The sequence below is a fragment of the Lampetra planeri genome, chromosome 11, assembly GCF_965212315.1.
Source record: "Lampetra planeri chromosome 11, kcLamPlan1.2.h2, whole genome shotgun sequence".
NCBI classification, from domain to species: domain Eukaryota; kingdom Metazoa; phylum Chordata; class Hyperoartia; order Petromyzontiformes; family Petromyzontidae; genus Lampetra; species Lampetra planeri.
In genome coordinates this window covers 7163593-7190592 of record NC_136117.1, presented here as the reverse complement: position 1 = coordinate 7190592, position 27000 = coordinate 7163593, and the positions used below count along the sequence as shown (strand labels likewise).

Here is a 27000-nt window from a genome sequence, read left to right as displayed (position 1 = left end):
AAAAATATCGAGTGACAGGCAATCCTTGGCATGCCTCTCGAGCCCTCCCATTGGCTTGTGCATTGCTCATTTACCTCCTCATTCGTTGCCCCCCCCCCCCGGCACCTCGTTGAGCTATGATGTGTGGCCAGGTTGCTTCTGAAAAATATCTATATCGCCCAGTGGGCCTTACCTGGTAAACAAAAAAATAGTTAATAGTTTTAACGACTTGTCAAGCTTTAGCGTCACGGTTTCATTAAACAAATAAAATCTACTTTTAACATCGTGGTGCACTAGAGCCCCTCTAGTGGCTGCAGGGCCCACTTGAACTAATTCCATACAGAGCGCCGAGCTACCATCACTGAGACCCTGGTTCCGAATCCCGGCAGTCCCACAATCAATGGTCTCAGCCCACACACCAACGACTGCACGACCACCTCCCCCCAATCACTTAAAGCACGTGACCGCATTTAAATTTGGCAAAATTCTGTTGTATTACATTACATTTCTAAGTATAGTAGATTTGTGTTTCTATTTCATTTATACCTGATGACGATTGCTTGTGTTGCAATCGAAACGTCGTATGCTAGTATTTAATTTATTATTTTATCTTTATACGTGACTTTACCGAAAGAACCAAAGAGCAATTCCTGCAGTCACGAAAGCTCCAAATTAAGTTTCAAAATTCTAGTCTCGCTTGACCGTCACGCAGCAAACACTAACTGCTCTTGAGTGGCAACGGTGGCTCTGTGGTATCTGCTACTGGGAGCCGTTGCGGATGGATTACTTGGTCTCACGACACCGACAGTACAATTGTTGAGATACCGTAGAATTGTTGGGAAAATACAAACACATTCTGGCACACTGTAGCGCCTCCAGTGGCTGTAGGATCACATGAACTACAATAACTATCAACGAAACTATTATTTTACCAGGTAAGGTCTTTTGAGCTATTTAGCTATTTTTCAGGAGCGATCTGGCCACAAATAGCAGCCAAATACACTAAATGCATGTTGATTCTAAATGTGGAGGGAAAAAACGGGAAGACCCAGATAAAAATCCACGCGACCACGGGGAGAACATGCAAACTCCACATATACAGACGTCAGGGTTGGGATCAAACCCACGAGCTCCTCTGTGTATACCGGCCGAGGTAGTTAACATCTCGCCACCGTGGTCACCAATTCCATATATAGCTCCACTTGGTGCGTGCATCGTGCGCGAGAATTTCATTTCACCCTTGAATCGCTGCATCGTTCCTCGCGTAATCGTAACACGTGGCGACAGGACAGGCGATATCAATGAGGTAGTTTAATTTGTAAACCATCACGTGTCTTCTGTGAACCATACCTATCAACTCATCATCATCATGTCAAATACAATGCTGTGACAGTTTAGCACAAAGATACACTTAAGTTATTTATATTGTTGAACAAATGAAAATACACCGAACGATATTTATTTACTGTGAAGTCAAGGCAATGAACTATCCACCACACTTGTATAATATTGCGCTGAAAACGTATTAAATATATATAAACACTATTCAAGCTATGAGCACACATCACAGCTATAACATGCTGACATGTACAGTACCCCCTCGTTATTCAGGAACTTGCTATCCGCGGTTTTGGCTATCCGCGAATCGCATCTGGAACTCTACACGACTGCCTCAAGAGAGAGAGAGAGAGAAAGAAAGTGATGAGAGAGAATGTGGTGACAAAGTGATGAGAGAAAGAGACGAGAGAGAGAGAGAGAGAGAATTCTCAGACCTCAATTCATGAAAAAGATAGGTTTTCGTAGGGCCAATATCATTTTCCGCGAGCATCCCCAGAACGTACCCGTCGCGAATAACGAGGGAATGACTTTATACAACCTCGGGGCACATACACTGGGTGGCAGACCAAGGCGAGTCGAGGCATTAACAAAGCACACGGAGCGAGCGAGCGAGATGCGAGGGTCACAGCTGGCCGGAGCGAACACACGAGCGTGGGCAGCGGTGACAGGGCAGGCGTCGTGGCAGAGTGCGGTCACAGTTGGGACACCGCGTCGTTCTCCCTCCTCCCGTGCGCGGCTCTCCCCACGTCAGGCTTTGGCGGTTTCCGTGCGCCGCACAGCATGCAGTGGATGTGTTCGCGAAACTGTGTGCGGCACGCAACCGGGGAGTAGGGTGGTGGTGGTGGGGGGGGGGCAGAGGTCACGTGCCACGCACGGATTAGCGGTGTCTTTCCTCTGTCGCTCTCTTTATCTGGCGGGTTGGTGGTGATGGTGGTGGCTTAGCACGCGATTCAGGCACACCTCCGATTAGCCACGGCTAGCTACGTACTGTGCGAAAGAAGTTATACATACATGCAGTTAGAGGCGAGGGTTGGTGGATCGAACAAATGTTGTGAAACTCCCTTCCCGTGCGCGTTGGGAGGTGCTATATTGTGGCTCACCAGAAGAAGGCAGTGCTGTACAGCAAAGATGTGGACTGCACCTGCTCCGTCTGTATGGGATCGAGCGTTTCCCCATCGCACACATGGGTTTTCTCCGGGTGCTGGCGCTAGTATCCTCCCACATGTAAAGATTAATTAATTGACTGATAACACCTTTACACCATTGGAACCTCATTTGCCAGTAAAAAATATGATAATTGTTTTTTTACCCTTCTATCTGGCAACAAAACTTCAAGGACAGTGCATATATCATCATAGTTATGTTTTTCGTTTGCATTATGGCTGCAGGTATTGTGGTCTATGCAAACATGACTCCTTGTAAAAAAGGTGTCAGTTTTGTTGCCAGATAGAAGGGTAAAAAAACAATTATGATAACACCTTAATATTTCGAGAACTGCAGAACATGGACAATTGTTAGTGCCAGCGTGGCTGCCTTCCTGCTTGTCCATGGTCCATCATCGGTCTCTCTCTTTGAGAGTGAGTGAATATTGTGCGGCGTGTTACGTACGTACGGTGAACTTCTTTCGCGCCGTACGTTGCCAACCGTGCTAATCGGAGGAAGGACAACAACAGAATAAAAAGAGGGCTACGTACGGTGCGAAAGAAGTTCAACATACATCTCCCACAGGAAGATCGTCCGCAGGTGTTTAATGCCGATCATCGTTTCTAAGCTGGCGATGCTCGGCTCTACTATGGCTCGGCTGACCGTAAGCAGCCCTCGTCACCGTTCTCTCAAACTGCCTCAATGCAGTCTCATTCTGGATTAGCTCTGACGATCTCAAGATCTACGTAAAACAGGAGTCCTCATTGGCAAATAATTAACCCGTAAAAACAAAGTTTTTCACTAGAAATCCTTTATATGCGTGGCATCGGTTTTATTTTATTATTCATTTCTGTTTTTCTTGAGTAAGAGTTTCATTTTTATCACATTGGTATTTTAAATTAAATATGAAATTTTTTTTCCTAAAAAGTGTAACATTTTGGAAAAAAAATTTCACGAAAATAAATTGTCACGCACAACGAGTCTGTGTGCAAAATGTCAGCTCGATTGGATCACGGGAAGTGGGTTAAAAAACGACCGAAAGATTTGCACGGTCGTAAGCGCGCAAGCAAGCAAGCAAGTGAACTTAACATAAAGGATTTTAAAAAAAGCATTTATTCTGAAGATTTTGCCTGTGCTACACTCGTTCCGTAGAGTGGCAGTCAAGCCCCCTGTAACCTGGGCCTCAGAATCAGAAAATGTATTTATAGTGGAGGAATCCGATGAGCTTTCAAGCTCTTTTTCACAGATGCCCTCATCCTTAGCCTGGAATTCTCTCCTCACATATCTAAGCTCTCCAACTAGACCTCTTGCCAAGAGACACAATATAGCCAGGACATATCATGAGAAGAAGAACATCTCACAATTCCAGAAGATGGCACAGCTGCGTGCGAACGCATCGCCTTGAGTGGTGCGTTATTGCTACTGAACTGACAAAAACTGTGGAAGACTCACGGCTTTCCCACGACGACGTTCCTGGGAAGACCAGGACAGGTGTGGCAGCCCCACCCTCTCACCTTGCCGCAACGGGCGAGAGTGAACGCTCGCTGTGCGGTGGTCACCTGGCGGTTGAGGAGGATGTAGATGATGGGATTGTAGGCTGTGCTCGACTTGGCTGCGTAGAGAGGGATGGACGCGGCCAGGGGGCTGAGCTGTACGAGAGAAGGAACCGGCGGGTCTGATTACCGAGCGCTTTGCAATGTACTGTATGTTGAACTTCTTTCGCACCTGACGTAGCCAATCACGCTAATAGGAGGTGCGGTGGAAGGACAACAAACTAAACACAAGAATCAGCATGAAAGAAACGAGTTTTCAATCCAGATTATTTAAAGGTGCATAGCTCCAGTGGCTTCCTAGCATCGGATAGGAGAGCGTTCCAGACGGCCGCAGAAGTGCATTCGAAAGTGTGCGATGCAGTGACCGTCTTTGTTCGATGACGAGCCAAAAGCCGCTGCGAGGATGAGCGGAGTTTTCGTGATGGTTTATGCTGCTTGTCGAAATCAGCAAGGTGTTATGGTTCATTTGCGGCGAGCACTTTGTGTGTAATGAGTGCGACGTATAATGTAACTCAGCGAGCACTGGACGGACGCGGTCGGATCTTGCAGCACCCATCACGACGCGTGCGCTGCAGCAGGCGAGTAACTTTCACACCTGGAAAATTTGGACTGTTACGCAGGCACACATAGTGCCTACACGTTTTTTTAATAACGTCAGGAGATCTCTAACGTCCGCTGCAAAGCAGATGGCGCTTATTTATGGTTAATAATCCAGGGCTGGCTCTTTTTATTGTGCACCTGTGCACAGCTGCTGGCAGGAGAGGCCATTCCACCCGATCAAAGCCTTTTCAGAAACCAGGTCGATTACATAAGCCATGGTGCAAGAGGTCTGGCAGTGAGCACTGGCATTGAAGAGAGTACGTGTAATGAGAAGAAAATATCTACAGAAACTTGTTAATGAAACTTGTCTGAACCAGGCAATAGACGGCAGTATTTTTTCTCTAAAGTATGTGGAACAACTTTTACTAAATGAACACTGAGGCTCTGTTGGGGGCCGAATATTCTTTGGGTTGGACTCCAACCATCAAATGACATGGGCATTTCCTAGGGCACATTGTTAACCAATCAAAACATCCCCCGTGCAGCCTTTAATTCTAGATTTGAAGTTTTCGTGACTGCAAGGATCCATACTCTTTGGTTCTTTCGGTAAAGTCCAAAGAGTATGGAGCCTTTAACTGTTGGGTCAAGTGCTGTTAGGGAGCACCTGTGAAGGCTGGCACAATACACGAGGGGGTGGGTGGCCAGCACCAACAACAACCGTTACCACAGCGCTTGTGCCAGGCTATGTGCGCGTTGAGGCCACGTGAAGTGTCGAACGCCCGCTGGCAGGAGGTCACGGGACAGACCCAGGTGCCATGGGTTGACTGACTGAGATGACTGGCGATGCACCATCTGTGCCCCCCACTGTGCCAACTTGCTGTGTTTTAGCCACTCGGCGTGCCACTCGTTGTTGTGAGTGGTCACTCCTCTGCCCTCCGTTGTTGCTGGAGGGCGACTGCCTCCAACTGCCCAGTCGCGTCCTTCATGAGCCTCCTCCACAGAGGCTGATCTTGACACCGCTGATCACTCCATATCTTTTCTAGCCAATGCCGCGCCCGTTTAGCCCCCTCTATCCAGCCGAACAAAAGATGTTTAGGCATGCGGTGGCTGGACATGTGGGCTACATGACCCAGCCAACGCAGCCTTGCCTGCCAGAGGAGCTCACCGATTGGACTTTGTCCAGATCTTTCAAGGACTTGTGAACTTCTCACACAATTCAGCCTGGCTAAACCCAGGATGGATTGCAGGCAGACAAGCCTAAATGTTTCTAACCGGCGAAGATGTTCCATTAGGGGAGTCCACGCTTCACAAGCATAGAGAAAGGAGGACATGACCGTGGCCGAGAAGACCCAAAACTTCGTGCGGAGCGACAAACCAGGTAGTTTCCACACAGCGTTACGCAGCCAATGAAAAGATAATGCCGCTCGACTGATTCAGAGCGAGACCTCTGCAGTCAGAGGTCTCTCCTCCGCAGTGAGCGTTCAAACATTCCATGTGGCCACTCGCAGTGGCTTTTTGCTGTTTCTGGAGGAACCCCAGAAGACGTCATAGACGCCTGTACCCCCACAGCCTTCGGCACAAGCTTAGCTACATATTTTCACGTGTTTCTGTGGTAACTAAATTGAAGGTGGAGAGGTTACCAGCCCCTCGCACCCATCCAGAGCCCCCATTTGGCTGCTGGTGGTGACTACAAGCGCGATGAGGGGAATGGCCGATTTTGGAATTGGCCTTCTCTCCATGTCATCGCTAACATCCATCATAGCGTCATCATCCGGCACCACTGAGGAGGTAGGCGGTTGTTTTTGCCGGACATGGCCAGCACCACGCCCCACAACACGCACACGCACAGATACGAACACTGGGGGTGCATGTGACCCAAGCAATGTGGGGGGGGGGGGGGTACGACTTTGCCCGGCCATGTCGAGACTCGCCTGGATGTTGGGCTGGAAGATGACCACGAGCGCGCAGGCGGCGTACGGCAGCCAGCAGAAGAGGAACGCCACGATCATGAGCAGCACCATGACCCCGACGCGCTGCTCGGCTCGCTGCGTCACGCTGTACTTGACCCGCGACGCCTGCCATGGGTGGCAGGGGTGGCGGTAGCCAGCCCAATTAGAACAGCCGTAGTCTCAAGCCGCACCTTACCATGATAATAAAAAGGGGGCCTGTCCTGGCCCATCCCCCCACCCCCCCTCAACCAGTATATATACGGGGTAGTATTTCTTGGAATCTCTCATTTACTTGATACAGCAAGCGTGCTGTGACGGTTCCACCTGAAGACGGAAGCTTGTGTTGCCTCCGAAACGTCGTGATTTTTATTTTTTATTTTTTATTTTATTTTACTCTTCATTTTACTTTTATTAATTTAAAAAAAAATTACCTACGTGACTTTACCGAAAAAAACCTAAGAATATGAATCCTTGCAGTCACGAAAGCTTCAAATCTAGAATCAATTAGTACAGCTTTAACAGCGAACGCTTCCCCTAAATGTATTTCCTATTATCATCATCATCATTTACGATGGTAATCATTTCAGCGCTTTGCCAGTCCCACGCTGGATGAAAGCTTCCCCTGTGTCGTGACGGTCACGTGAGTTTGTTTCACCGCGCGTGTTGGTGAAGGAGACCGCCCAGAACCGGTTCAGATGTCACTCGCCACTGGTGTTAGCCGTGGATGGGACTCAAGCTCAGGATGCCACTATGCAGCAAGCAACTGGAACTGGAAATGTATTGTCACACACCAGTGAGATGTGCGAAGGCCTTCATCCAGCAGTGGATTGACAAAAGGGTCTGTGAATTATTCTTATTATCACTACGACTGTATTTTCACTATTGTACCGCAGCATAAGTCAAGCAGTTCTAGATTTGAAGCTTTCGTGACTGCAAGGATTCATATTATTAGGTTTTTTCGGTAAAGTCACGTAGGTAAAACATTAAAATTAATAAAAGTAAAATAAAGTAACCATGTTTAGTTGTTTTCTCCTTTTCACACTATTGTTAGGTAGGCCAGGTTGAGTCACAAACCGTACCTCTCCATAACAAAGGCTCACCCTCTTAAGCCTCACCTTACCATATGAATAAAAAGTGTGCTGTACTTGGCCCTTCCCCCCCCCTCTCCAACCATTATATAAACGGAGTGGTAGCTCCTGCAATCTCTCATTTACTTGATACAGCTGTCGTGGCTGTGACGGTTCCACCTGAAGACGGAAGCTTGCGTTGCCTCCGAAACGTCGTGATTTTTATTTTATTTTACTTTTATTAATTTTTAATGTTTTACCTACGTGACTTTACCGAAAAAAAACCTAAGAATATAAGTCAAGCAGTGGTTGTCCTCTGCGTGAGTGGCTGCGCAGCGGCTGCGGGAAGCCCGCTGAACGGACAGCATGCCGCTCGGCTGCCTGGCTGCCAGTGTGGGCGAGTGCCCCTCTGTTCTGAGTGGTTTAGCCAAATTGCGCCATCAGCATCACCGTATTTGTTTGTTGTAGTACAGAGTTGGACTGATAACTTTAATCTAAATTGTCTTATGGTTGTTACTGTTTGACTTGCATCCCACTGGGATTTTTGCACACGGCATTGATATACGGTGCTTTTTCTGGAAGACTTTGCTGTTTTTTCCTGGATTTTTCTGTTGCTTTAAGATGTTTCTTGTTCATGTTTGTGTTTCATCTTCTTGGTTCTTTCGGTAAAGTCACGTAGAAGGGAAGTAATAAAATAATAAAAATAAAACATAATAAAATAATTCTCACGACGTTTCGGCCACAACCCAAGCAGCCGTCCTCAGGTGAAAACCAGGTCTGTCGAGGCGACAGCATCTGAATGAGAAGATGAATCCCTGCAGTCACGAAAGCTTTAAATCGAAAAATGTTTGTGTTTGTTGCAGTTGCACCCGAGTCAAGAGCCGCATGGCTCACAGGGCTCTACCTAATACATTAACTGAACTGACCCGTGATAATAACCCATTGAGATCTCTCGCAGGGCAGAGCAACCCTTCACGTTCGAGAACAGCCCACGGAAGTGAATATCATCGCCCTCTGAGATTCCTGATATAATAATTTCAACGTACCACACCGGACAGCATTTGCTCGCTTTCGAAGACAGAGAGTGACTCAGAGGCACGAGGAACCACCGACAAGCACGGAAAGGCAGCCAGGCAGTGAGCTGGCACCAAATTACCCCCCTCCCCACCAAGCTTTGCGATCCTCTATATATAAAGGTGTTATCAGCCAATTCATGAGTGTTTTACATGTGGGAGGAAACCGGAGCACCCGGAGAAAATCCACACATCCGAGGGGGCAACGCTACCACCGTACAAATTGAACAGGTGAGAGTACACATTTGCCGTACCGCCTTCACGTGGCAAGCCAGGGGTATGGTGCCTCTGTGCACACAGGAAGGAAGTTTCACAAGATTTGTGCGAGCCGGCAACCCTCACTGCCTCCACAGAGCTGGATCACAGGCCACGTGCACAGCCATCACCAACCACCCTTCAGGTGTCGGCAGCGTCAGCTCAGCGATCTGACCTCTGAACTATCCATTGAGCCACCTCCTCGGGAAGTACCAGCACTCTGCACTGGCACCGCTGAAATCCGAGGTTTAAATCCATCAAAGATAGCAACTACTTCTCAGATCACTTCGCCTCATCGGAGGGCTGTTCTCTAGGAATGGATCTCGGAAGAGTTTTTTTTTGTCCCTCACCACAACGCCGATTGCACATTTGGGATACAACTGTAAAGAAACGAGAAAACTAGAAAAAAACACGATACATTTTTTTACAAAAATAAAACGCAGTTGGTGGAAAAAACCGTCGAAATTCACCGCGAACAAAGATGTGTACACGTCTGTGTCCTGTTCCGTATTCACACACCGTGAAATGTGCACAATGCGTGCTCAATTTGCAAGAGGGCATGTTTTTTACAGTACATTGTACATTGCAGTGCAATTGTATCGAAGCGTGGTGGCCAGTATATGTCATGCTCGTGTCAGAGCAACAACTTCAAGACATAAAAGAGAGCCTCTTTCTTGTTTGATGCTCTCAGCAGGGTCACAAATGCAATTGGGAAAAGCAATCCTATCAGGCAGGCGGTAAGGGCTGACTGAATACAAAAAGGACTGTTCACGTGTTCCTGTGTGCCGTGCCTATCTTCATAGGTGCTCGCTAACAACACTTTACACCACCGTCTGTTCAGGCTATGAGGAGGGGGGAGGAGGGATCTTCGTGTTTGTCTGCGTGTGCAATGATAATTATCGACTGATCATCATTGTCCACCTTCCATTTTCACCATCCTTGCCGTCATAATCATCAAAATAATCAATTGGTTGTCATTGTTAATTAATTCGTTGAAATCATGTATTAATATCCTGCCATCAGCATCATCATTGTCATTATCGTTTCGTTATTTTTATGAACATCATCATCATTAATCCATTGTCATCACATCGTTGTTATCATGGTCATCAACAATTGCTCAGTCATTAATACATATTCTCAGGTTTTTTCGGTAAAGTCACGTAGTTAAAAACATTAAAACTAATGAAAGTAAAATAAAACAAAACAAAATAAAATTCACGACGTTTCGGAGGCAACACAAGTCTCCGTCATCAGGTGGGACCGTCACAGCCGAATTAGCTGCATCAAGTGAAGCAATGATTCAAGATGTAATCCCTTATAAGCAAGTTGAAGGGAGGTGGAGAGGGGGGAGAGCTTATCAGGCTGTGGTAGCCAATGAATGGAAACGTATCGGGAGGGAGGAGGAGCGGTGATCAAAGACTGCACGCAGTGCTCAACACAATGAATGGAGACGTGTCGGGACGGAGGGCGAGCGGCGATCAAAGACTGCACGCAGTGCTCAACACAATGAATGGAGACGCGCCGGGACGGAGGGCGAGCGGTGATCAAAGACATCACGTAGTGCTCAACACAATGAATGGAAACGTGGCGAGCGGTGATCAAAGAACAATGAAGAGATTACTGTTAAACACTGTGGATGTTAACACTCGGTGAAGTAAATTAAAATAGTGCCTGTCAGATAAGATGGTCCAAAAAGTGTAATTAAGTCTTTTTTGCGTGGTTAATAACATCTTTCCAGTGATTACTGAGTTTGTACCCATCATCTGATTTGTTTGTGCGTGTGTCTGTGTGAATATTCGTAAGCGTGACTATACATGTACGTATAGGTATGTTAGAGAGTGTGCATGCGTGTGTGATTATGTCTGTATGTATGTTTGAGTATTGTATCGGGGAGCAGTATAGTGCAAGGGTTAGCGCGCTGCGCTACGAACCCGGCGACCCAAGTTCAAATCCCGTTCACGGCCAACACCCGTGACGATGATCTGAAACGCTCTTGGGCCTCCCGTAAGTCGACTCAGCCTCAAATGAGTACCTGGTGTGGTGTGTAAACATCGCCACTCTATCATCATGGCTTGGCTTCGCGAACGAAGATCTAGGAAGGACATCCACGTCTTCTGCAGGCACGCTGGTGGCTGACGAGGCATATGCGGGACAAGCAGGTCCTGCCACAACGGCTGCAAGTATAGGTCTGATCTGGGATGGGTGCTGAGGGATCATGTTAAAGGCTGTGTGGGGGATTTTGACTTCAAACTTTCGTGACTGCAGGAATCCATATTCTTTGGTTCTTTCGGTGAAGTCACGTAGATAGAAAAAGATAAAAATGAAGTGAATAAAAATATCACGACGTTTCGACCGCAACACAAGCGGTCGTCATCATGTGTTGGGATCGAAACGTCGTAATATTTTTATTCACTTTTATTTATTTTTTCTCTCTACGTGACTTTACCGAAAAGACCAAAGGATATGCGTGGGGGATCTTAGTGCGGGCAGCGCCCTGCACCCACCCTGTGGAGGCTGCGCAGGAGGCTCCCGTAGCAGAAGACGATGACGAGGAGCGGCAGCACGAAGCAGAAGAGCAGGAAGGAGAGGACGTAGGAGCGGCCGAGCGGAGAGCGCTCCAGCCAGTCCGGGGCGCATGACGTGCCCAGCTGCCTCACACACACACAGAGAGAGCTTACCACTACACTACCACTCTTCACACACACAGAGAGAGAGAGCTGTCCACTACACTACCACTACACACACACAGAGAGAGAGAGCTGTCCACTACACTACCACTCCACACACACACAGAGAGAGAGAGCTCACCACTACACTACCACTCCTCACACACACACAGAGAGCTACCACTACACCACCACTCCTCACACACACACACAGAGAGAGCTCACCACTACACTACCACTCCACACACACACAGAGCTCACCACTACACTACCACTCCTCACACACACAGAGCTCACCACTACACTACCACTCCTCACACACACAGAGCTCACCACTACACTACCACTCCTCACACACACACAGCGCTACCACTCCACACACACACACACGCACACAGAGAGCGCTAACCACTACACCACCACTCCACACACACACACACAGCGCTACCACTACACTACCACTCCTCACACACACAGAGAGAGAGAGAGAGCTCACCACTACAGTACCACTCCTCACACACAGAGAGAGAGAGCTCACCACTACACTACCACTCCTCACACACACAGAGAGAGCTCACCACTACAGTACCACTCCTCACACACACAGAGAGAGCTCGCCACTACACTACCACTCCTCACACACACACAGAGAGCTACCACTAGACTACCACTCCTCACACACACACAGAGAGCTGTCCACTACACTACCACTCCTCACACACACACAGAGAGCTACCACTACACTACCACTCCTCACACACACACAGAGAGCTACCACTAGACTACCACTCCTCACACACACACAGAGAGCTGTCCACTACACTACCACTCCTCACACACACACAGAGAGCTACCACTACACTACCACTCCTCACACACACACAGAGAGCTACCACTACACTACCACTCCTCACACACACACAGAGAGAGCTCACCACTACACCACCACTCCTCACACAGAGAGAGAGAGAGCTCGCCACTACACTACCACTCCTCACACACACACAGCGCTACCACTACACTACCACTCCTCACACACACAGAGAGCTACCACTACACTACCACTCCTCACACACACACACGCCACACACACACAACACACACACCACACACACAACACACACACCACACACACAACACACACAACACACACACCACACACACACACCACACACAGACAACACACACGCCACACACACAACACACACCACACACACCACACACACACCACACACACAACACACACACAACACACACCACACACACACAACACACACACCACACCACACACACACCACACACACAGCACACACACCACACACACACCACACACACCACACACACACACACCACACACACACCACACACACCACACACACACACACCACACACACAGCACACACACCACACACACACCACACACACACCACACACACACACACCACACACACAGCACACACACCACACACACACCACACACACACACCACACGCACTCGCTTCACTGACGAATACAAAATTCCCATCACTGACACCGCCAACGAATTTGATTGACACTTGAAGCTGTGCGGTGGTGGAGGCTGGGGGGTGGAGGCTGGGGGGGTGGGGGCAGGGGGGGTGGGGGCAGGGGGGGGTGGGGACAGGGGGGTAGAGGCTGGGGGGGTGGAGGCTGGGGGGGTGGGGGCAGGGGGGGGGTGGGGACAGGGGGGTAGAGGCTGGGGGGGTGGAGGCAGGGGGGGTGGGGGCAGGGGGGGGTGGGGACAGGGGGGTAGAGGCTGGGGGGGTGGAGGCTGGGGGGGTGGAGGCTGGGGGGGTGGGGGCAGGGGGGGGTGGGGACAGGGGGGTAGAGGCTGGGGGGGTGGAGGCTGGGGGGGTGGGGGCAGGGGGGGTGGGGGCAGGGGGGGGTGGGGACAGGGGGGTAGAGGCTGGGGGGGTGGAGGCAGGGGGGGTGGGGGCAGGGGGGGGTGGGGACAGGGGGGTAGAGGCTGGGGGGGTGGAGGCTGGGGGGGTGGAGGCTGGGGGGGTGGGGGCAGGGGGGGGGTGGGGACAGGGGGGTAGAGGCTGGGGGGGTGGAGGCTGGGGGGCGGAGTGTGGGCTGGGGGGGTGGCAGTGTCACGCATGGGAGGGTGAGGGGGGTGTCTCTCACCCCCTCCGGCCCGTAGCGGCCCCAGCCCAGCAGTGGCGGCGTGGCCCAGGCGAGTGCCCAGAGCCAGGCGGCCCCCAGGGCGAGCAGCGCGTGACGGCCCCCGACGCGCATCGAGCTGAGCGGGCGGCACACCATGACGAAGCGCTCCGCCGCCAGCACGCAGATCGAGTTGAGACCTGCGAGGCCTGGAGGAGGGCGGGGGGGAGGGGGTTGGGGAGACAACACGGGAGGGGGAAGTAGGGATTGGGGGGCGGGGCACGCACTAAATTCACAGTCTCTCGCTGGGGGTCGGCTGGGGTCAACAGACAAAAGCGAAACGCGGAACGACCAGCGGACGGCGCAATCATCGCCAGATTCACAAACACACAAAGGAGGAGGCAGCAGCAGCAGCATCATCCCAGGAGCGAATACGCCACTTACTCCGCTCCTACTTCACACGCAATCACCTGCCCCCCCCCCCCCCCTTTAACCACGTCGATGTACAATTGTAGTTAATGTCCCAGCGTGAACAATCAGCCGCAGCAGCAGCAGAAGAAGGATCTGTTACGCGGCGTTCCGTTTGTAGGATGGACTTTTGAGAATTTCCATTTGCCGTCGAGGGCCGTCTGCTGAAATGCAACGGCATCTCAAAGCGCGTACCGATGACATTGTACCACAGCCTCGTCTCAACCCAGCCTGGCGGGAACCTCCTGTAGCAGCGGCTCGCTCTAGGGTGCCGTTGCTTGCTGGGGGTTTCACCAATGAACTAACACAGGGATAGTAATAGGTTTTTACCCATTCAACTGGTGCAAAAACTGACACCTTTATACAAGGCATCATGTTTGCAGTACGCCTTTTGGCGTCATCTGGTCCAACACCAATGGAGACTAGGCTCTAAGAAAAGCTGTCTCGGGTGTGGACCAATCAACTTCAAGGACAATGCATATCATTATCATCATCAGAGTTGTTTCTTTTTATTTGCATTTTGACTGCTTGTGTTGTGGTTATTGCAAACATGATGCCTTGTATAAAGGTGTCAGTTTTTGTACCAGTTGAAAGGGTAAAAACCTATCACTATATTTTGCCACTGGTAAAGGAGGTATCATAGTGTTAACACATGGATCTTCTCTCTATGTAAAGGTGTTTCTGCGTTAGACACTTTTCAGTGCGCAGAAGCACTCCGCTGCAAACCACCTGGGTTTGATGCCAGGCCATGGCCAACATCGGTGGTGTGTTATGTCTGGACCTGTACCGGGCCTCCTGTAGACATTAAATGGGTACCTTATGCAATGTTTTATAAAACAGAGTTGTTTCTCCTTAAGAGGCGCTGCACTGAGGTGTGTTCATTGTTTTCACAGCAGTGTCCTAAATAGCGCCGCGTGTCATATATTTTTTCCAACCTCGCTGTGGAGAATATTAATGGGTAAATAAAGAACGCCGACTTCCCATATTTGTCTTTTCAGATAAAAAGTTAAATCACATTGTTACACACAACACATCAGCCACACGGCCTTCTGAGACTGCATCTAATCGGCAGCATTGGTTCACTACAAGCAAAAGCTTGATTCTGCTGATGAGGCACTGCATGTCGAAACCGGTCCAGAATGTGTATGTGTGTTGAAGCAATGCTGCCGATGAGCTGCATTCCCTGAAGGCCACGTGGCTGATGGATTGTGTATGTAATTTGTTTATATTTTACGAATATATATATATTTATGTGGTGAGATAAATATGGTGGAGCAGTGGTTAGCGCACCGCACTATGAACCCAAATGACGGATGTCAATTTTTCCCAGACGGGCTTTGGGACCAACCCGCATGACTAGCCTGGTGAAGTATGGTCAAACAAACCTCCACGACTTACACAGAATGGGGAGGCTCTCATCCAGGAGTGGATTGACAAAGTGGCGGTACATTTTTATTTTATTCTGCCAATATACATATTTACATATATAAAACACATTCCTGCGGAGGGAACTGGTTGGAACGTTGGGTTGCTCGGTCAATTGCCAGGGTCAACGGCGGCGTGGTGTATTCCGCAAATATGGCCGACTGTGAGGGCGGTCACAAGCCGGCGTGAGTAGGTTAAACGTTGAGTTTTATAAAGGCACCACGGGGTGACCAGCCCCTCCCCACCCAGCCCCACCCCTCCCACCCCCCACACAGCCCCATCCAGCCCCTCCCCACCCTCTCATCCCCACCCAGCCCCTCCCCACCCTCCCCTCTCCACCCAGCCCTACCCCTCCCATTTTTGGATACACGACGGACGGACGGACACAATAATCCCCTGTGGGCTGGTGGAACCAGGTGGTTCCTACCAGTATAACACAGCCCATTATGCTGTCTTTGTCATAGAAAACTAACCTCATCAGACGGTTGGCTGAGTGTAATCAACAGAACTAGAATTTGATGTGATTAGCCCCTCAGAGAGGTTCTAATTGCTCTCTGCCTAACCACCCCATACCACACACGCACATTCGGAGTAAGGCTGTGCCATCCGGTGGGCCATAAACATACACTGCATGGTCTCTCACCCTAAACGAACTCTTGGTTCAAGAGATTAACATTGCTAACATTGCTTACGAGCAGCTTAAAATTGCTACGATCAGGATTAATCAGATTGTTAACAAACTCGTTTTGATGTTTTCCTGCACATGGATTTAATGTGCAGAGAAGCAGTAAAAAAACCCTTCAAACAACAGTGGCTCTAAGTAATGGATACAAAATATTAGTCCATCGCACTCAACAAATGTCTAAATATGAACATTATAATGAAATTGGAACGAAGTATAAACGTAATAGTATTAAATGGTCGATATGGATAGCAAGCTGAGTCATGGCCTTGCATTGGCTCATGTGCCCTTGTGACTCTGGCTTTGGGAGTTAAAAGTAGAGATGGGCTTTATTAAATGTTGTCCTTCCCCGCACCTCCGATTAGCACGGCTGGCTACGTACGATGTGAACGAAGTTCAACATACGTACAAATGATACTGGTAGGAACCTCCTGGTTACACCAGCCCACAAGGGATTATTGTGTCCGTCCGTCTATCGTGCAGGGAGGGGCTGGGTGGGGAGGGGAGGGTGGGGAGGGGCTGGGTGGGGAAGGTGGGGAGGGGCTGGGTGGGGAGGGTGGGGCTGGGTGGGGGGTGGGAGGGGTGGGGCTGGGTGGGGAGGGGCTGGTCACCCCGTGGTGCCCTTATAAAACTCAACGTTTAACCTACTCACGCCGGCTTGTGCCCGCCCTCACAGTCGGGCATATTTGCGGAATACACCACGCCGCCGTTGACCCTGGCTATTGACCGAGCAACCCAACGTTCCTACCAGCTCCCTCCGCAGGAATGTGTTTATCTGTTCGTTTATTCAACGACTGTACTCAGACAACTTAAAGAGATTCGGAGAAAAACGAATTCTCACCTCTTCTCCCCACGCGTGCCGCTGTACTGGAGGTTGGATGAACAGCCCCCGGGGTCACGCATCATTGGCTGTGTCATGCTGGGCATGGCTTCTAGAGGGTTTCCTGCCTTCGGTGGCGGGACGGGGGGGGGTAGATGTTTTTGGTGGCATCCGTTTTTAAATTCCCCGAGTAATTGGACCACGGTGAAAGTAATCGATTGCAAGTTCCATCGACTTATTTGATGAATCGTGCCAGCTCTATTCGTTAATACGAAGCTGTAACGATGCACCCCATGGCTACCAAAATTATTTGTTACAATTCGAAATCGCAAGCTAATTCAGGAATCGGTTTTGTTTTTTTCTCTCGTCTTTATCGTCTCACTTGTTCCCTTTGTTTGCTTCTCTCTCCTTCGCATCACCTTTAATGTAACATTTACACGTAATTTTCATCGATCATATATACTGCGATTACTTCACGTGTGCTCGGTTACCAGCGCAAATAACCCGATGAATTGATTCTAGTTAAGTCATCGATCCAAGCCTTTATGATCAATAACATCTGACCTGAACCTTGCTCGATCAGATCAACTGACGGATTCTGGTCGATTCCACGAAACCGTGGCTCAGAATGGCTTTGTTCAGAATTTGGTGTTCAACATAATCTGGGCCACGTGATCATATAAAGATAAACCCCAAACCGAACACCCCCGTTTCACAGTGCACTATCCCACACGTCTAACACCTTTTACCGATATAAGAGCCGCTGCCTAATTCGTTAAAGGTCGCTCATGATTTAGAGTTAATTTATTAGTTACTTACGATGCTTTACATGTTTATATTGTAGTCAGTGCCCAGGCAGTGGTGGCTATGCACGTGGACTGTAATCCAACACTGGAAGCGAGTGTTGGTGGATTACATAGATGTTGCGAAAACCCATTGCGTGGGCGTAGAGGAAGCGCCATACCCTTGCTCGCCAGGAGACGGCAGTAGAGCCAGTGGACTAATCGCCATCTGTTTACATCTGTAGAGTGATCGAGTGTTGCTCCCTCGCATGCGTGGGTTTTCTCCGGTTGCTCCGGTTTCCTCCAACATGCATAAACACTCGTGATTAATTGTCTGAAAATATCTTAAAATAAAAAAACTCAATGTAGCAGGACCCTCCAGAAAAAGTCGTATGACTCGGTGTGACTTCCTGGATAAATTCGTCAAATTATAATAATAATAATTATTATACGCAATGGATGTTTGTTTTTTCAAATAAAAAAAAATATATGGTTATAGTTGTATACGAATGTGTAGAATTAACAATAATCTCCAAACCAAATTTGCTCGAATGAGATAAGCAATCTGTATTTAAATGGAAATTTTGGATGCGAGTTTCAACTAAAAATCAACATGACAGCACCATCGAGAGGGCAAATCTAACCACCGCAAGACGACAGATCTCCGGGAAATGGACTGAAAGGCCAATTTATACTCGTCAGTCAGAAACCAAAGAAAGCGAGATGAGCACGCCACACAAATCGTGTCCCATTATCCCCCAAAGCGCGCAGTTCAATGATCACACAGTGTACTCATTTAGTTGGGGCGGCATAAAAACCCCTGTGGATTAATTAAAATGTTAATTTAAGGTTAGCGCACAATGCGGCCTCCGGTATAATGAGCCTGGAAATGTCCGTTAGTGAGCTGTACTGCACTGAGTCCGACACTGCATTCATGCATCATTTGAATGCGTGATAAGGTCTCAATTATTACACAAATGAGCCACAATATATTGCTGATCTCATCAAGGAACACAAACCGTCATCACGCGAACTCCGATCATCCTCACAGCGGGTCTCGGCTAGCCATTGAACACATACGGTCGCCGCATCGCGCGCATGCGTTTCTGTGGCCGTCTGGAACGCTCTCTCCTTCCGACATTTGGAAGCCACAGGAACTCTGCAGTTTTAAATCGAGATTGAAAACTAATTCCTTCAGCGCTGCTTTTGGTGTTTAGTTTGTTGTCCTTCTACCGCACCTCCGATTAGCACGGTTGGCTACGTACGGTGCGAAAGAAGTTCAACTCGAGTATCCGTCCTGTCGGTGGTGTGTGGGTGGAGGAACTGCACCTCGACTCGCGGCGGACTTTCCACATGCTCATGTGGGCGCCTTGCGGCCACGAGAATGAGCTCCTGAGAGCAATGACGTCAGTCGCTCCAGAGCCCCTTACACGATGCACCCTGAACGGAGACACAAAACTGTTTCACGATGCTAAGGTTCACGATGCATCACGCGATGCTGCCTTGGCGTAGTGGTCAGCGCTAGGGTGGCAAACACTCACTGAAGCTTATTCAAGGAGATTTTAGTTTTCTTCCCAACAAGATGTAATGCAGTGAATTGTATCGTTCAAGCCGTACGCAATATCAAGCCATTGCCGTGTTGAATGCGAGTGTAAGGCGAGTCACGGAATTACGAGCTTCGGTTGCGTTAACTGATCTTCTTAAAATATATTGTGATTAAAACCTCCCGGATGGCTGTCAATAGACACCGGTAGACAGATCCAAATTCCGGTAGAGACTGGCCCGGCCAATCTGGGACGGTTCGCGAGCCAAGTCGCTCCCATTCGACCTCCTTGCGAGGCATTTGAAACTATCGGCAGGTTTCCTCCATCACCCACGACAATAATCACGACAAGAATGTATAATCGTTTCAACTTGTGCTGTGCCGCACACCGACGCGAGCGCCACCACCGCCCAGCAGTGTAAACGGCCAGTGGACATGAAACGTTGGTTTAACGTTGAGTCCAACGGTTCGAACCACACGCTAACGTTGACCGAACGTTGGCGTGTGGTTGACCGCGTGGGTGCACACCACATCAACAGCTCGCATGTGGCGGGCACTCTCACCTCTTCCAAAGTCGTCTGGCCATGACGGAAGAGTAGGCCAAATACCCTCGAGAGAGAGAGCTCTAGTGGAGGCACTTCAGCCAGGGCTGCACCTTTAGCTTTGCATCTCGCCGTCAACGCGGATGAATTTTTATTTGCTTCTTCTAATTACATCCAACTGTTGGGACCTCGCACGTATAATGTGGCAGCACGTGAAACTGTAATTTTTTTTGTATCTCATGCACACGATACCGCATGATATATATACCCACACACGGGGGAGAGTGAGGCAACATTATTAGATGAGAGGAAAGGATAATCAACTCTTTGGCGAACCGACCTTTGAGATTACTATTTTCCATTTGGAATCGCACGACACAACACACAAAGGATACACGCTGGCAATAATCATCGTCGGGGTCATGCCGTGTTTGCTCCATCGCCAGAGTGTGTCATGCCCGAGTGATATTCGCAGGGACCGACACAAATGCGATTATTCCCTTCACACCAGAATTCTGAATTATCACCCAAAAAATGTATTTTGATTAAAATCACTGAAATCAATGTTTTGCTGATGAATGAGTAAAGGCGCAACCCTGCAATTGCTTGCTCACGCCACTGCTGGCGGGAGGGCCTACTCTTCCATACAGACCAGATGTCTTGGAAGAGGTAGACATAGGCACACGTTATCCAACTACACTCGACGCACTGTGGCCCACCCAACTCATAGTGCTGGGTGGGCAGAGGCGATGGATTTAAGAAGCTTGCACCATCGTTTCATCTGCCACGCTGGGGAGATTGGGTTACAAGTCTTGTGTGTTAACCATTACACCACGGCATCATATATGCACACTACAGTATGTAGTGTATTGCAGTACACGATATGACAGCGATACACTCCACTACTCCTATATATATGCCTCCGCACATATATTGTTGAGTGGTAACGCGGTGGTTCGTACACGGCTAATATCAGAGACGAGGGCTCTCTGAACCAGTTGCCCCCTTCACAAACTTACCCTGACCATCTTCTTGGTTCTTTCGGTAAAGTCACGTAGAAGGGAAGTAATAAAATAATAAAAATGAAAATAATAAAATAATTCTCACGACGTTTCGGCCACAACGCAAGCAGCCGTCCTCAGGTGAAGACCAGGTCTGTCGGGGAGACAGCGTCTGACAGACCTGTTCTTCACCTGAGGACGACTGCTTGCGTTGTGGCCGAAACGTCGTGAGAATTATTTTATTATTTATTATTTTTTATTATTTTATTACTTCCCTTCTACGTGACTTTACCGAAAGAACCAAGAAGATGAATCCCTACAGTCACGAAAGCTTTAAATCGAAACTTACCCTGACCAGTGCAGGATTGGTGACACGCCCGAGCGGTAGCGCGCTCGCCGCATCACGCAGAGGTTCACCGTTCTAATCCGGCGGCCGCCCTGGTTATTACTGCGGGTGTAAAAAAAACCCGAAATGATGCTGCGACGTGGCGTCTGCTTCGCAGTGGACGTGAATAATCACAATGACGTCATTCCCAAGAGTGGGCCATCGTGTGCCGGCGTCAGGGGCAACATTTCAACAACAAAAATGTACTGGCAAATTACTCAATTGGGATTTTTATACATTGCAGCAATCATCGCCCCCTACTGGCAGACTAATGCCCCGGGTCACTCTTGCAAATGCTGGTCTCTTTAGTTCTCACCTGGTTAAAGAAAAAATAAACTTGAAACTTGAATCCCCATGACCAAAACGATGTAGGGAGGCTTTTATCCAGCGGTGGATTGAGAAAGGGCTATGCACATACACTCTGTGCACACACAGCTTATGGTATGAGTACTGGAATCGCGAACTCTAATTCCGGAGTGATTTCTTTGGATGAAATTTATAAATGTAAATCTGCGTATTGACCAATAAAAAAAAGATCCTGGTGCAATGTTGTGCCCTAAAATGTACACATATTAACGTCAAATAAAGAACTGTTTTCTGCTTACATAAACTTGAGATTCGTGAATGTATGAATGTCCTCTCTCGTTTAAATTACTCTGAAAAGCTGTATTTGAAAACAAATAGGTTTGGAGAAGCTTGCCATCTGGCATAACGTTTTGAAAGAAAGGATTATTAAAATATTAAAAGTCTGTTGCAACTCTCGCCTCTGTAGCCTCCCAAATCCCTCCTCTGCATGATTCAAATTTATTTTTAAAAAGCCCACACCAGGCTGCTCACACACACACCACTCTCCCCTATACAGTTCTCACAATACCGCTCTTGGCTGCCAGTCACATTCTGAGCGGGCCGCAATATTTGCCCTCACTCTCTCTTCAGTTTCAGTTTAGCGTGTGTGAAAGGGAGTTAATGTTTAACAATGTTACATTCCCTCATGTTTTTAAATAGAAACATTTAAATGTAAAGCTTTTACATAAATAAGTAAAACATTTAATTAAAAATTAACTCACAGCGCCCTAAAGCCTACAGCTAGGCCTAAAGCCTAGAACTAGGCCTCAATCTCTCCCTTCGTATGGTCCGATTAGGTGTAGCAACATCGCCCCCTACTGCAAACACTTGGCAGGACCCTACAAAAACCTTTTGACTCAGTGGGGCTTTCCTGGCTAAACAAGTGTAATAATACTGTACATTATGTTTATCTCCTTTGGTTATTCGTTCCTACCAGCCCACCCCGCAGGGTCCTGTTAATTTATTAGGTATAGCCCTGTGAGCCATTCGGCTCTTGAATCGGGTGCAACCGCAACAAACAAAAGACAAAAAACATGAACAAGAAAACATCTTAAAGTGACTATGTGACTATGTGCAAACAGAAAATCCAGGAAAAAAACAGCAAAATATTCCAGAAAAAGCACCGTACACTAACGCTGTGTGCAAAAATCACAGTGGGATGCAAGTCATACAACTATCCTCCATGGCTTGTCGCCTCTCCTGCCTACCCCTCACATCTCACTCTCTGTTCCAGCGACCCAAGATAAATCCTCTGTTCAATTGGAGGTCGCTCCTTCTCTCCATCTCCCCCCCAGCCAGTCATCCAGGCTGCCGACTCCATGCCCCTATTCAAGTATTTGGTCAAGATGTTTATCTTCTGCCTATGACTGCTGCCTCTAATTTAAATACGTATAATACGAGATCAATGGTTTCTTGCAATGACCATGTCCCACTTTTTAAACACCGTCTCGAGATACGGCTGCGCTTACATATAAATCCACATCGTATTACAGAATATCTGGCATGTAAAGTAGCTGAAACGTTTCTCTCCTAACTCACCCACGACACACACACATGTGCGATTCATCTACAATGAGAATATATCTCGCATTTGGCAGCACGCATATTCCTTTTGATATCATAGACTGGAAATAATTTCAAAGTTTTGATTGAATTCATGCAGACCTGGGCAAACCGAGTGCTGGATACATGGCACCAAATGAGAACAATTTTCCCAGGAGATGGATTTCAGTGGCAATGCTGTTCAGGTAAGATTGTGGATGCAATTTTAAGCGTGATGGAAACGTTGTGGGTTTTTTTTTATTACCGAAAGAACCAAGAATAAGTCTACATTATCGACTGCCAGTACGCTCACTCAGTTTAATAACCATTGCTACAGTCTACATTATAGACTGCCAATACACTCACCGAGGTTAAGACCAGGCTACAGTCTACATTATAGACTGTCAGTACGCTCACTCAGTTTAATAACCAGGCTACAGTCGACATTATAGACTGTCAGTACACTCACCCAGCTTAATAACCAGGCTACAGTCTACATTATAGACTGCCAGTACGCTCACCGAGGTTCAGAACCAGGCTACAGTCTACATTATAGACTGCCAGTACACTCACTCCGATTAAGAACCAGGCTACAGTCTACATTAGTGTTTTTTTACTATTATTTTCATTTTATTTTATTCACTTTATTTTTTTATTATTTTTCTATGTACGTGACTTTACCAAAATAACCAAACAATATTACTTCTGAGAACAAATCCAATATCGGAAAGCGTTAAAAAAAAATACACGCGTGTGCATTAGTATTATACTGGGTGCTTCAAAAACATGTTAACACTTACACGGGACTATAGTTTTTAATGGAAAAAGAACGGATAATACACTGTAACATGATATAAAATGTATGTTAATTGCTTCACAAAGTCAAAAAGTCTCCGCTTGTTCGCCATCATTGTCAACACATGCCTGGAATTTTCTCCAGAGCCCTAGGGCACATTTCTTGTAGTATTATTGCAAATTATCGGAAGTGTTAACATTTTTTTGAAGCACCCTGTGTGTGTGTATATTTATCGTTTGTCGCAGAGCTTTTTTCGCTGCATTAGACATGAACGTTAACGCGACCAGATCATGTCCATCCACTGCTAGATGAGAGCATTCGGACCCCTTATTTGACCATAATTAACCATCATTTACCATAATTCACAGACCATAACACACGTGGTCGCCCATCCAAGCAATACCCAGGATCAAGCCTGCTCGGCGTGATTGAGTCGTATTGCACTCTCACTTGAATATTGTAGACCAAGAATGTAGAATCTACATCCCCATGCCAGCCCCACAACTGGATGAGGTGCTACCCCGCACCGAACCGGCCATTTGACCATACTTCACCACGCTAGTCAGTTCGGGTTGAAGAAGGGGGGTGGGAGTGGAAGCCAGGAACAGGTTCAGATGTCACTCGCCCACTTATGGGTCGCCGTGACCGGAAAGGGAAACCAGCTGTCTGAACCTAGTAAATTGCAGGCGCGCTAATCACTTCGCCACCGCTCACTCGAAATACAATTCATGAGTAACGCGCTTTCACCATCGACTTTCTTCGCTCACAATTCAATGCATTTCAATCGAATAACCAGTCCATCATTCGGCGAACAAAGACACGACAATGATCCTCCGTGTAGCCTTCACAGAGTTTTGGGCAACGCGCTGTTGGCGAGTAGCACCTCTGAAGCCCGGCACGACACACGAGAGTGTGAGTGGCCAACATCACGCCCCGGCCGCCTTTGTCTCCCTAGTTGGCGAATGTTTACACACCGCACCAGGTACTCATTTGAGGCCGAGTCGACTTAGGGGAGGCCCAGGACCGATTCAAATATTCTCCGCTGTTATTATTGGTCGTGAGCGGGAATCGAACTCGGGTCGCCGGGTTTGTAGCACCACCCCCCCCCTAGTTTACCATCAGCGCCCCGCCACCCCCGTCAATCCATCCCATCCATCACCGCCACCACCGCCGCGTTTTTTTTCTTCTTGGTTCTTTCGGTAAAGTCACGTAGAATGGAAATAATAAAGAAGACAGAGTCTGAAATAGACTCTGTCTTCTCGACAGACCTGTTCTCCACCTGAGGACGGCTGCTTGCGTTGTGGCCGAAACGTCGTGAGAATCATTTTATTATGTTTAATTTTTATTATTTTATTATTTCCCTTCTACGTGACTTTACCGAAAGAACAATGAATATGAATCCCTGCAGTCACGAAATAAGCTTTAAATCGAAATTTACACTGCCGCGTTATTTACCGAAGAATGCCACCAGGAACCCCTCCGCCTGGCAGAGCGCGTCCTCCATCTGCAGCTGGGATCGCATGGCGTTGGTGACAGTGGTCGCTACGCCTCCTCCGAGCGCCACTCCGAGGTCCGCGCAGGCCAGGCTCAGCAGGGCATAGTTCAAGGGCTGCCGCAGCGCCCGGTATCGAACCGTCGTGGCCACCACGATGGAGTTCAGAGTGACGGAGGCGGCCGTGGTGACTCCCATGAGTGCGGCCAGCAGCCCGTAGCCCACGGGACCCAGAGACGGGGCAGGAGTCACCGTAGAGGTCTCGTTGGTCGAGGAGGCTTCGAGGAGGTGCGAAGAGGAGGGTTTGATGGTGGTGGATGTCATCATCATCACCATCATCGTTGCGGTCATCTTCGTCGTCACCATCATCGTCGCTGTTGAGAGCGGACGTCGACAGCGTCCCCCTATGTCGTCGTGGAGGAGACGAAGCTACCTTCCTATCAGCGAGGAAAATGAAATAACGATTGTATTTCTAACAGAGAGAATAAAAAATAAAACTAATCTGTGCCGCGCGTGCCTCTGCGTATGCACATGAAAGCACGCGCGCAATATACAAATTATCTCACGGTGCGAGTCGTTTCTGATTGGCAACAAGAAAAAAAAGGATTCTCTGCGTGTTGGAATACCTGCGTGTGTGTACAGGTGTGGAGGCTTATTCAACTGCGTGCATCTATGCCTGAGCTGTGTGCGCGCCTGGCATCTGTGTATGTATATGTGTGTGTCTGTCGGTCTTTGTGTGTGTGTGTGTGCGCTACAGATGTATCTGTGTGTCTCTGTGCATGCGTGTGTGACTGTCTATGTGCAATTGAGTTGCGTATGTGTGTGTGTCTGTCTGCGTGCGCTGTGTATGCGTATGATGAGAATGTCTGTCTTTGTGTATGCGTGTGCCACTATTTGTAAATACGTTGCGTGTGTGTGTGTTGTCTCTTTGTACGTGTGTATCTCTGTGTGTGAGCTGTGTGTGAGCTGTGAGACGTGAGCTCCGCTTCCCTTGTGCAGCTCACACACCGTGCACGCCTTTCGGAAATGTGCGCAGGGGGTGATGCTTGGGCAGGGCATTGTGAAGGGATCACAGGGGACGTGGAAGTGGAGAGGGAGCAATAGGGATGGGGGGGGAGAGACAGGCAGCGAGCAGCATTTGGAGTTGGAGCCAGTCTGAAGGCTTCAAGAGGTCGTGGTACGGATTACGCGTGGCGATGTGACGCACGCGGGCAATCCGGGATGCATTTATCACTCGATATCATTTCCAGAACGCTTGCTGGTACGTGTGTTGAACTTCTTTCATACCGTACGTAGCCATCCATGTTAATCGGATGTGCCGGGGAAGGTTAACAAACTAAACGCAAAAAAGCAGCTCTAAAGAAATGAGTTTTGAATCTAGATGATTTAAAAGTGCATAGCTCCAGTGGCTTCCTAATATCGGACGGAAGAGCGTTCCAGACGGCCGCAGAAGCGCATCTGAAAGGGCGCGATGCGGTTACCGTCCACTG

At 48.4% G+C, this 27000-nt stretch overlaps 1 protein-coding gene across 1 annotated transcript; it reads right to left on the bottom strand.

Moving 5' to 3' along the window:
- Positions 1–1275: 1275 nt before the first annotated feature.
- Positions 1276–25966, bottom strand: LOC144721244 (parapinopsin-like). Its single transcript, XM_078598707.1, has 6 exons — positions 25474–25966; positions 13712–13896; positions 11405–11548; positions 6485–6628; positions 4020–4109; positions 1276–2120 (listed from the first exon to the last, which is right to left on the bottom strand). The coding sequence occupies exons 1-6, from the start codon at positions 25877–25879 to the stop codon at positions 2010–2012; spliced, it is 1080 nt and encodes a 359-aa protein (XP_078454833.1). The 5' UTR covers positions 25880–25966; the 3' UTR covers positions 1276–2009.
- Positions 25967–27000: the final 1034 nt, after the last annotated feature.